Source organism: Dermacentor variabilis, chromosome 1, assembly GCF_050947875.1.
Source record: "Dermacentor variabilis isolate Ectoservices chromosome 1, ASM5094787v1, whole genome shotgun sequence".
In the NCBI taxonomy this organism is placed as follows: Eukaryota; Metazoa; Arthropoda; class Arachnida; order Ixodida; family Ixodidae; genus Dermacentor; species Dermacentor variabilis.
Window position 1 is genome coordinate 199,440,993 of NC_134568.1, and position 12,413 is coordinate 199,453,405.

Below are 12,413 nucleotides of genomic sequence, written 5' to 3' on the forward strand. Positions count from 1 at the left end.
GTCATATGCGCCGTATTCTCGGGAGTTTCGCTTTACTGGCTATTTACTAGCTAGACGGGCGTGTACGGTGCTTTATGTTTGACTATCGAGCTATATTTTTTTTTTCATTTATTTCTTTTTCTTTTGACCTACTCCTGTCTACACGAGAGCCACATTACGAATGGAAACCGCGCCAGTCAAAATGGCTCGTCCTTTGGGACTTAAAAAGAAATGGTATCGGAACGCTAAGGAACGTGGCTCGAGATGCCTTCGCCACGCGGGGAAAATGGAAAAAGACGACACAAAGCACGAGCACAAATTCTGTCCAAGTAGAGAGACGCGACACTGCCAAGGCTCCCACGCACAATATGCATGCTGTTCTTTCTTTCTGCCATTAATATTTTTTGAAAAAATATATAGATACGGGCGCCCACGTGCCGGCGCCACGTACTTCCGTGGGTTATCGTGCTTCCCAGTCTCGCCTCCTTGATTCTTGTCTTTTTTTTTTGGGGGGGGGGGGGGGTTGAGACTGAGATGAAGAGAAACTGCACGCCGCCAGCAACTGTTTAAAAATAGTGCAAAGAGTGCCTTTGAATTCTGGTACATGCGTTTGCCATGCGATATAGCCGAGCAAAGCCAGCTCATCATTATAGGTCACGGGTGCTCGGCCTAAAGTCGCGAAACGAATTTGGCAGAGGATGAAAAACAACAAGAATAAAAATAGAAGAAGTTAGATCACAAATAGCAGTCAACTACATGTATAACGCATCTTGATACGCATATGACTGTCACAATATATATATATATATATATATATATATATATATATATATATATATATATATATATATATATATATATATTTAAAATAAAAGAGGAATAAAGATGTTTCACTGATGGAAACCATACGCAGGGACTCTCGGTACAGAAAGGACATACACGAAAGATCGCTTAACTCTGCGTGCTCGACATAGGGAGAAGAAAGGGAAGAAGTAAAACGCTGACTCCATTTTAGTTATGCTTCTCAATGCGAGCGGGGTGCATTCTTTTCAAAAGAAGGTTCATTTACTCACTATTTTACCGGCTGTCCTGTTTGGTTTTATGCTTGACGAGACACGTAGCATAAACCGCCAAGCAAGAGCGAAGGATTATGGGCAGACACGACTTTAACGACGTGCTATTTCTGGAAACGCGTTTCTTTGACGGTGGGTATTCATACTGTTGATGTGTCTGGTCTTCTGCTCCGTTGAAACAGCGGCTAGTCATCCGGCGCTCATGTCCATACCAAAATTTTACGTGCCAAACTGGACTCGCATCTGATTAAAGAACAAAAGTTGGCCAACCTGAGAAACAGATGTTTTCGGCCGTCCATCCAAGTCTAAACGTGGCTACACCAGCCACAACTCGAACATGATTGGTACCGTAGAATGCTCTAACTGCAGAATCCCCCGTGGCAGACAAAAAAAAAAAACGGTTTTGGTGCACAAGTTTATTTACAATCAGGGAAGAGCAAACGTAACAGCGTCACCTGCAAATGTGAGTAAGGTATGCTCGCCTTACACTTGTTAAGATCTTAGCAGTTAGCGCCGTAATTCAAGCAAATTTATTTCGTTTAATATGGTAAGCTTCGAGAAGACAATACTCGTTTTAAATAGAAAAGCGCGGAGACGACGCTGCATGTCGCGCTGCAAAGGAAACCTCAACGCTGATGACTACAGTTTGCACTCCCATTTCTGCAACACTTTTATCCGTATTGTTGTTTCTGTACGAAGAGTATACTGTTTTTGACTCGGTAATATAAAATGTGTGTGTAAAGCAGTGGACGTGCGTCAACGTGTTTGAAATATGCTCTTACAGATCCGTACCAGGTATTTGGACCCACAAGTAGCAGGCTGGCCAGCTCAGGTGAGCTCGCACGATTCTTTATGCTACTTCATCATGCTATGCTGTTACTACATGTAAAAATGAGTATGTATTCGATAAAATGCCAAGTTTATTATAATGATTCACATATGATGTCGTAGTGATGCAACACGGTGACGAGCTTCAACATACAGGTGTGTGTGTGTGTTTTATTCAGTACTATACAGAATTATTTTAATAAAACGGCTATAAGCGTAGCGAACGTGGAATTCTTGCAGAAAAGTTTCTAGGCAAAGCGGACATACTTTGCCGCTGACAACACTTCGCAAATTAAGCTTTCCAGAGCCTTGGGAACAGTTGTTTGTATGGCAAATTGCGAGGCAGTCACATTTTATTGCACACACATTTTCTCTTTATCTTGAAAATCTTACCTTATTCGAGATATTCATCATCGAATTGCAACGCTTAATGCAGGCAATACCAAAATCCAGGTTGAGGGGTGGAAACTGCACTGAAAATCAAGTCCGCCGGGAGCGCAGAAACGGCCGCCCCGCTATCACATCAGGCGTGAACGCCGCGTGACGGAAAGTTCAATTTAGAACAGAACGTCGCTGGCCAGTCACGGAATACATCGATAGAGCACGTTTCGCCTGGCAAGCATCCGAAGCATTTGTTACGTGCCGCATCAGTATTTGCCGCAACATGCCGTCATTCAAACTTCGGCACGCATTTAGTCACGGGGCATTTCGATTTGACGTAAGGGTTGCCTTTTCTGCGCTCCAAGGGCGCTCGGTTTCGATAATGCCTGAACCGAGCGTTGAAATGCAGTTATGAATATCTCGAATTAGGTGCAGTTTTCTATATATTTTTTAAATGGCGATGTATTAAAATGCGCCTGCCTCCCATTTTGTCGTATCAGCAACTGCTCCGAAGGTCCTAGTCAACAAGTTAATTAACAAATATATGTTAATTAGTCCTCTGGCTCTCCCATTATTGGAGGCATTATATGTCCACTTCACCTTGGAACTCGGCAGCAAAAACACTGCGGTCGCTACGTTCACAGCCGTACTACAAAAAAAAGTTGTATAGTATAAAGAAAAATATTTTGTACAATACATTAGCGCTCGGGAAGAGTACGTTGCAATAGTTCAATGAAAATAAAAGCTACGTCACACTGAATTTATTCAGGTTGGCATGCAATGTCACACTGGGCCTCGGCGTCTGCACCTAAATACTGTCACACTTGCAAAAAGGTTACATCAGTACTGGCCGGCGATACCTCTGATCTCCAAGCCCTATCTTAAAGCATCAAGCGCACGTGTTTGGAGGGTACGTGTTTTTTTTTTTTATGGGGTTTCACGTGCCAAAACCACTTTCTGATTATGAGGCACGCCGTAGTGGAGGACTCCGGAAATTATGACCACCTGGGGTTCTTTAACGTGCACCTAAATCTATGTACACGGGTGTTTTCGCATTTCGCCCCCATCGAAATGCGGCCGCCGTGGCCGGGATTCGATCCCGCGACCTCGTGCTCAGCAGCCTAACACCATAGCAACTGAGCAACCACGGCGGGTAAGGGTACTTGTTGACAACGGCCCTAATAGCTTTCTATAGTCTAAAGGAAAAATTTTCTCCAACACAAGCAGCGTTTGTGTTCTCGTTCTCGTTCTTCTTGTGCATCTGTTTCGTATACCCCCACGCCTTTCTGTAGCACTAATATCTTCCTAATGCTTATGGTTCCTGGGCTCATCACACTTCACACTTTTGGCACTGGTGAGGGAATAAAGTAATACAGGCCCGTTCTATGCAGCTATTTCAGTAGTGACTTACAACATGTGTCACTCATTAGTAATCGCTCATAGTTGTGAGGTTGTTCAATTCGTAAGCTAATAACGCCGAGGGCCTTTTCGCGGACAGTCCTGGGGAGTGTCCACAGTCGATGATGCGCATCTGATACAGGCACAGGAGCAGAACACTTCGGACATTGAACATTGCCTTGGAATGGTAGACAAGTCTAGGTGACGGCAAGAGTGTAAGGGCATGATCTCCCCGCCCCAAAGTATTCGTTGCGCCGCTTCCTACAGTCGATAAAGATTGCGGGGAAGAGAGCCGACACAAGGTTTATTCAGGGCGGGTCTCTCTCGCCGAAGGAGACTGATATCGTTGGCCGCCGCGGTAAATCGTGTTTGCAGCAACTCAAAAGGAAGGCAACGTATATCCTGTGTGTTACGGCATTCAACGGGCCATATTTTGGACAGGAAATTCAGTGCAAAGTTGTCTGGTGTATAAGGCTGTGCCGAGAAGCGAACGGTGGAGAAACGTTTCAAGGCTTTTACTACATTCAACTAGTACATAAAATTCGGTAAAAGGCAAATGTAATAAATATTAGAGCCGTCAAATAACCGCGCGCAAGAAACAAGAGGCAAACATAGACAGACACAGCGTCGTGCTCTGTGTGTCTTTTTACGTTCGTCCCTTGTTTTTTGCGTGCTGGTATTTGACGATTTAACCAACCAGCCCGAATTTCAGCTCTAGTGAAATATCAAGGCACTCATTCACTAAACTGCTCCTACGCGCATGAGCGTTTCCTTCTTGGTTTCGTTCTTGCGGGCGCCCACCGCAGATGATAATGGTCGGCGCGATAACAATACGATCACGACAGCAATGACCGACCGTGGACACTGTTTACAGGATATGATCTTTGGCAATAAGAAGCCAAGGCCCGTGTTTAGAGAGAGAGGGGAACTTTATTTGAAAAATAGGGAAGGGGGTAAAAGGGGGAACTACAAGCTTGATGGGTGTGGACTCTCAACGAGAGTTCCACTGGCCTTAGCCGCCCGCCGGACCTGGTCTAGGAGCGCATGTTGCACTCCCAGGTCCGAGCTGGCGAGTTGTGCCTCCCATTGATCCTGTTTGTATTAAATTCTTATGCCTAGAAATGTATCCAGCTTTTCTGGTTCATCTCTACACCCCAAGAGGTGTGATACAAGGTTCGCTTGTCAGCACGGACAAGTGCCCGGTACAACGTCGGATAAACTTCGCTTAATTGTGACAGATTTGTGGAGACATTCGTTTGACGAAGGCCTCCTCCCAACTAAGCGAATGGCGGGGAGCTCCGTATTTAAGACGTGTTTAGCGCTGGTGAGCGAGAATTTCTGTAGTTGTTATCTCCGATTTGTCTGGGGGTCCTCGAAGCGCCGCTCGGTTGGTAAATCCTCGAGCTAGCGCACCGGCCCTCCCAGCGCCCTCAAGCCCGGCATGTCCCGGCCACCAGACCAGCCTATAATCTTGGGTTAGTGCATGGCCCAGCAGCTTTCGTGTTGCTGTGGGCAGGCGTCCGGTCATACAAAACCGGCACGCCTCCTGTGAGTCTGGTAAAATTAACGACGGCTCTCTTCTTCGCTCCCGGCATTCCAGGGCCAGGGCTATGGCCATAGCTTCTGCCCTGATGGCTCAGGTGGTTCTTATTGCGTTGCTCGTCATTAAATTCATTTCCTTGTCCATTGTTGTGGCCACGTATCTACGACAGTTATATCCCGCCGTGTCCACGTATGTCACGTTTGTTTCTTTTCCGACCCTCTTCCTGAGCCATTTGACTCTCTGCTTTTTTCTTTTTGCATGGCGTTCTTTATTCATGTTTCTAGGACTTGGTGCTACTGATATTTTCTTGCGAGTTTCGCGCGGCATATACCCCAGTTCCTCATATAAATGTTGGGGATAAGGCGGAGACCCTATCCTAACGAGCAGCTCTCTGCGTGACGTAGTTTGGCTGAGGCGGTTTTGCTGGGATATAAGGGTCGGCAGCGAACACTTAATTTTGGCCCTTGATCTCAAAGGGGCATTCAACAACATCTCGCATGAAGCCATCCTCTCTGAACTAAACGAGATTGAATGCGGAGAACGAATCTTAAACTACATCAAATATTTTATGTAGCGATAGGCCAGACAACATCGGCGACCATAGCGATAGGCCAGACAACATCGGCACCTTTCGCAATGCCTAATAAGGAAAAGTCGCAAGGAGCAACCGTTTCCCCGTATTTAGAAAAACTTACGATATAATTGTTCCTGAGAGAGAATTTCAGCCAATACTAGTGCTGGGCATATCGTTAGCGAAGCCGGTCGGCCAATGGGAAAGAACACTTCCAAACAAGAAGCTTCGCCTAATTTGTCTAATTTGGCTGACGAAAACCTCCGTGGATTCGGTCCCAGAAGTGTTGTAATTACTATGGAACCATGATTTTCAGTAGTACTGGCAAATTTATCTAATAAAGGACGACGTTGCTCATACCGCGAAAATAGGAGACCGCATGTGGCACATTGCTGGGGAACGTACGTGTATAACCACTGCCGCATCACCTTGCAGTATATCCAGAAATGTTGCACTGTACCTGGCAGTAATGCATTATTTTCCTGCCGCCACATGCATGCTAAGGTGCGTCGGACGCGTGGTTTCTCACACTCATTTTCATTAGTACACGCGAGAAACAGAGTCAGTGCGAGGCACGAGAATGGCGTTCAGGCACCGAGTGCGTTTGCGAGCGCGTATACTCATGGCGCCGTGGCATGCAGGCAGCGGCCAGATCCAACTGTGGCAGTTCCTGCTCGAGCTCCTGTCGGACAGCAGCAACGCCAGCTGCATTACCTGGGAAGGCACCAACGGCGAGTTCAAGCTCACCGACCCGGACGAAGTAGCGCGGCGCTGGGGCGAGCGCAAGAGCAAGCCCAACATGAACTACGACAAGCTTAGCAGGGCGCTTCGCTACTACTACGACAAGAACATCATGACCAAGGTGCACGGCAAGCGGTACGCCTATCGCTTCGACTTCCAGGGCCTGGCACAGGCCACGCAGCCGCCGTCGGCCGCCGCCGCAGCCGCCGCGGCCGCCGACCCGGCGGCCTACAAGTACCACCACCACCAATCGTCGGCCAGCGATCTGTTCGGCTACCACGCCAGCCCCAAGCTCAACTTTCCCTCCACCACGGGATCGCTGTTCCCGTCGCCTAGCCCGTACTGGACGTCGCCAAATAACCTGTACGCCTCTTCGCACCACTCCATGCCGCACCCGGGACACATCGGCTCCTATCCGCACTACGCGTGACTCCCGATGTAAGCGGGGTTGCCGGACGCTGCGCGATCGGACCTCGAAGCGCGCCCCACGCTCGTGTCTGTGTGTGTGTGTGCGCGCACGCCCCGGAACCTGGCGGCGCGTCGACAATGTACGGGGGTGCCAGACCCCTGTGTACCATCATGCGAGCCCGCGCAGGTCACCCTAGTCTTGTATAAGCTGCGGCACAACCCGATTGAGGCCGGTACCGAGAAATGTAGCGGCGAGCGCTCAGCTGCCGCAAATTTCGACGGCTTGATCTGATTGCGGTTCTAGTCTGTGACACAGTGAAAGCGACCGACAAGTGTGGTTCCGCTCGATGTTTCTGGTGAGGTCATGAATCTCCTATACTGTGAGGCTGCAGAATCCCAGAATTAAGTAAAATGAGATCATCGCTACGGCGATCTTTATTGCTGAAAGGACAAGGTTGCTATTTTTCCGGGAGTCATCGCTGTCGACGCTGCGGTCGTACGGAGGGGAACATTGGGTAACCCTAGTGCTTGAGGAACGTTCTTGTCGTGCTTTCGGCGCCGCCAAGCGACGAAGATGGCCTCGGAAAATAAGCTTGAGCAACCACGGGGAAAGCGCATCATGCGCCCCCGTCTAGCCTCCCGTGTCTCCACAAAATCTGAGCCTTTGTCCTACTCGCAACTTCACTGCAGACTGCACGAAGTGCCGCCCTGTCCGCGGTCGATGCAGCAGAAGTGGGCGCTCGGCTGCGCCTACGCCAGCGGTGGCGCCACTTTTTCGTGTGTGTGTTGAACGAATACGTACATACCCAGGGTTTTGCTGATAGCTGTCACATTGCAACGCCGTGTAACTTCTTGTACTCAACGGCAAAATATAAGTTTTGTAAATATTAGAGTATGTCGTCTAATGACTCCCGCCGTCGAAGTCACCAGTACTTCAATTTTGTCTCCAAGGCCGCTATTTTGTAGCGATGCCTTATGCCTTATTCTATGCTATTCTTATCATCCACCACACACGGCCGCCTGATCCCGTTGATAATGTGAGCAGACCGTCGCTCTGACCACTGGCCAAGCGCGAAAAGGCTGAAAAAGCATAGAATCGGAAAAGGCATCGCTACAAAATACCGGCCCAGAAGTGTATCCGAAGTGAGAAAAGAGAGAAAAAAAAAATAACGAGCAGGGATTACGGTGGAATGGCAAGGTCACGACCCGCATTTGGGCAGGTGGATCGAGATGTGGTAAAGTTGAGGAATCAAAAGCGATAGCCACAAAATGATCGACTTAAAGTATGTAGTCGTTCAGTGTTTCGGGTTGACCACTCCAGCTTTATAAATAAAAAAAAAACAATTTCGTCCAGCGGTATAGTACCTTTCTATTCTTCTACACGTTTTGTTTTCGTGGTTTCTCGGTTAGTTTAAGCGTTGAGATATGCGTTCGCATCATCAGCCTTGTTTGGAACAAGAAATTAAAAAAAACGAGTGTTTAGTATATGCATCTGGGCTGCACGTAGAATTAACAAGTATAAGGAAGGCCTGATACTTGTGTCTTCGTGCCGTTTTAAATATTTATGCGTGAAGAGGAAGAATACAGGGGATAAGAAATCTACATGGTTATTTCATCAGTTGGATGATAAAAAACAAACTTGCTTTGTGCAACTTGTCAGGTCTAGCCTCCTCCCTCCTCCCCTGCCTCCATGAACACTTGCTATTGGATTTTTTCTTTCTTTTTTTCTTTTTTGTTATCCCGAAAAGGCATCCGAGTAGCACTATTGAGCTATAATGATGAGGGGAAACCTTTTCTACATTTCAACTAAAGTATGTGCAAGGATAATAACTCGGCACATTACTGAAAATGCCATAATCTGGGGACAGCTAATGTGGTCAGCACTTGTGTGTCACCAAACAAAGAGCGCTCCCCTTATAGCGCACGTGTGCGTTCAGCAAAAGGACAACACCGTCTCGCAGAGTTTATTTACTCGTTTCCTTCGTATTTAGTACCTTCTGTGATCTTTTTATCTCCGCAATTTTTGTGACTTTTTGCAACTGTCATATGGGAAAGATCACTGTGATTTCTGAACTGTGTTCGCATGAAAACTGCTGGAAAATGAACTTTGTCTATTTTGCTTTGATAAAGATTCAGAAGTTGCCATATATAAGTTTGTTTTTCTTTACATACTGTATAAACTCAAAGTAAGCCAAGTGACTTCATGATCCATGCTCGTCATTCTCTACATAAAGTTGCAACGTTTACTTTCACAGTGAAGCGGTTTGGCGCTTTACGGAAAGTCAGTTTCTTGTATATTTGTTCTTTTGTCGTCACTTCACAATGATTTTATGAAAAGGGCCCTAATTAAGTTAGGTTTGTAGTGTTCATTACGGCATGATTCAATTTTCATGGAACAAATTGTGTCATAATGCATTGAAATGTCGAATATACGGTCGTTATATCCTAGTCACGCTCCTTGTGCTTGACTTTTAATTGATGCCTCTCTTCGAAGATCTCCGTCGAGTTTTGGCGAATGTCTACCTAATTAGATCCAAAGACGAATTTGCATTGTATGTTTACGCTTTCCTTCTATTTATTTTTCCTTTTTGTGCCTAAATTTGGCTATTCTTGTAGGAGAAGCATTGAGAAATATAACATCGCTTGGTTTTATATAATCATTGAATAACTAACGGGTTTTAAATACATATTGGCGTTTTTTCCCCCCTGCGAAACCGAAACTCAACAACGCCGCGAGACGTTTCTGCAGGAAGGCTAGTCAGTTTCTTTTTCTTGCTTAGTTTTTCGTACAAATGAGACGTTGTCGCACGCAATTTTTTAACATCACTACATCTGAAATGCCGCAGGACTACGAGGAGTTAACCAACTAAATACTATTCGTCATGTGCTGCTTCAAATTTCTGAAAAGATTATCTACAGCCATCCTTGTAGAATGTTCGGTTAGCACATCATCCTACCACCTCGTTTCAGTTGTTCACTTCAGTGTAGGAATCTAGTATATTGTCAACTGGCTCTTACTTTACTTCCAAGCACAGTGTCCAAATCTTAATGGCTACCATGGACAGCTCTTCAAAGCTTGCCGTGCGATGCTTAGTGGCAAAAAAATAGAATGTTATGAATACTTAATTCTGAAAAGAAAGCCTGTGTTTTAACAAACATAGTGCTTGATTTAGATTTATTAAGTGCTTTCATATAGCATATATTGTCATCTCTTCGTTTGAATGCCCATAACTACTGCGTTCACTGTCAATAGCCGTCAAGTCGAAGCAATTGCTTTAACGCTTATAATGGCATACATTTGATACGCCCTCAGCTCACAGACAGATCACGTGATACTTTAGTGACTAAGGAAACACACTTCGCAGGCGTAAAGTGGAACGTCACATTCAAGAACGCGACGTCTTGTGTGCTCTAAAAGCAACTGTGGCTTTTGAACCATATTTGTACATCATAAAAGTAATCTAGGTGCAACGCTTGCTCTCTTTCTGGTAAATCAAAGACCAGATTTAGGCTTTATGTTGGCAGGGCACGAGGCTAGTCTTTCTGTATATCTTGATAGTGTAAAGGAAAAGCAAAGAAAAAGATTACATGAGCATCGTCGAATAGCGCCCATCTTTACGGATTTCTATAGGCTCAAACACTGTGATTTCGAATGAGTGTAGTCTTGACATTAAATGTGAAATTTGATGGCCAAAAGTTTCGAGCGAGATATTATCAATTTAAGCTGGACCTTGTATTTGTATGCTGATTTATTTATTCGATTGTGTGTATTATAGCAATGCTGTACATTTTGTCACGAGCTGTGAAACCTTTTTGTTAACTTACTTTTGACTCACAATAAAAACAGTCAACCACGTTTTCTGTAAAAAAAAAAAGAAAGATCTCTATGTGTTTCTTTGCACGATAAAATAATGCGTCCAGAAAAAAATAATTGGGGCTCAGACACACTGTGACGTTACACGCGGCGTGTTCCAAATGGGGCACACTCACAGCCGATTGAACTAGCACACTGGGTCACTATGAACCTGCGCGTTTTCAAACGCTGCGGCTCCGTTCGGTTTCATTGTGCTGTCTTACCACTATATAGGTCTCATATTTTGTTTTCTTGTTCGTGCATTTGAGATTTTGTTTATTTCACCACATCAATACATTTGTACCACAACAGAATGTACCATTTATGGTGAGGATGGCAGAGTAAAAGCTGCCTATCTGCAGCTTCACTAGCCCCGCCACCCCCTTGGCACAAAGGCAGCAACATGCGGTACATAAGAGTTTCAGTCATGCGCAAAATTTGAAGTCACAATTCAAAAACCATAACATATAAATACGCAAGATGTCGCAATTACATCAGGAAGAAGGAGCGTTCAAGGACACCATATTTAAAATTGAATTTTTATACATTTCACGTAAACTGTCGTCTGTAAGTTTGAATTTATTTAGTACATTGGGTAGGCAATACTCTAGTAGCCGTGATTCATAGTTTGTACGCGGCCGTAGGGTGTGTCAGTGAACAGTGTGTCTTGTTGAAGGCACAGAGGAATTTAGATATAAGTTTGCTTATGTGCCTATGTGGCGGCTGTTATGGATAAGTTCTGATATAAATGTCGTTAAGAGATAGTATTCGTAGAAAGTTTCAGTTTTTAAAATGTTAAATCTTGCAAACGATTCGGACGTATATGCATTGTATGGTATACCTGCAATGCAACGTATGGCGTTTTTTTTTTTGCAATATGATTAAGTTGTGTAATGATTTCTTGGTCCCGGTACCCCAAATTATATGACCGCAGTGCAGATGCGGAGTAAATAGAGCATTATATATAATAAGTTTCTGCTGTTCTGGTAATATGCGATGACATTTTCTTAGGATTCCTAGTTTATTTCTTAGTTTATAGTTTATTTCTTGTGTAATTGGTGTTCCCTGCTTTCACCTTAGGGAAACGATGCGGGTGCTCTGCGGGAAGCCTTTCTATCTTCATTTCTTTCTTTTATTTTAAAACAGAACTTTTCTCGCCTTTTCTCCTCATCTTTCCTAAAAGAAATTACCTTCAGATAAGCCGAGCTGACTTCTAAAAATATAAAAACACATGTGACTCTCATACAAGCAAAACTTGGGCAGGTAGGTAGTTAGTAGGCAGGGAGGACACAACCACAGTGTTGTGCTTGCTGTCCCTGTGTTTTTGATTTGGTTAATACATCGTGTACCTATAGTGCCTATCCGATTTCAAGTTGTGGTTACATAACTACAAGAACTGTGACAAGTAATTCAGTGTAATCTGGCGTAACAGGCACAGCCCCACGCTCTGTGCTTACAAACGCAAGAGCGTAAGATGTCTTTAAAAATGCAATTACAGCATCTTAGCGCGCACCACGAAGGGTACGTCCGCCAAAAAGCAAAAATAAAACTCCGCCGAAGTATTATAGTGCGGACTGCAAGGTGTTTGGTGGAAAATATAAACCAGTAAAAGAACATGGCCACATGAGTTGGCCAACG

General features: G+C 45.0%; 1 protein-coding gene across 1 annotated transcript in view; it reads left to right on the plus strand.

Annotated features, from left to right (window-relative positions):
- Positions 1-10,778, plus strand: part of LOC142590728 (uncharacterized) — a 225,907-nt gene extending 215,129 nt beyond the window's left edge. The window contains exons 7-8 of the mRNA XM_075703161.1: positions 1,837-1,884; positions 6,415-10,778. Of these exons, the coding sequence (XP_075559276.1) occupies positions 1,837-1,884; positions 6,415-6,944 (578 nt within the window). The 3' untranslated portion in view covers positions 6,945-10,778. The remainder of the gene's footprint in view (positions 1-1,836; positions 1,885-6,414) is intronic.
- The last annotated feature ends 1,635 nt before the right edge of the window (positions 10,779-12,413 follow it).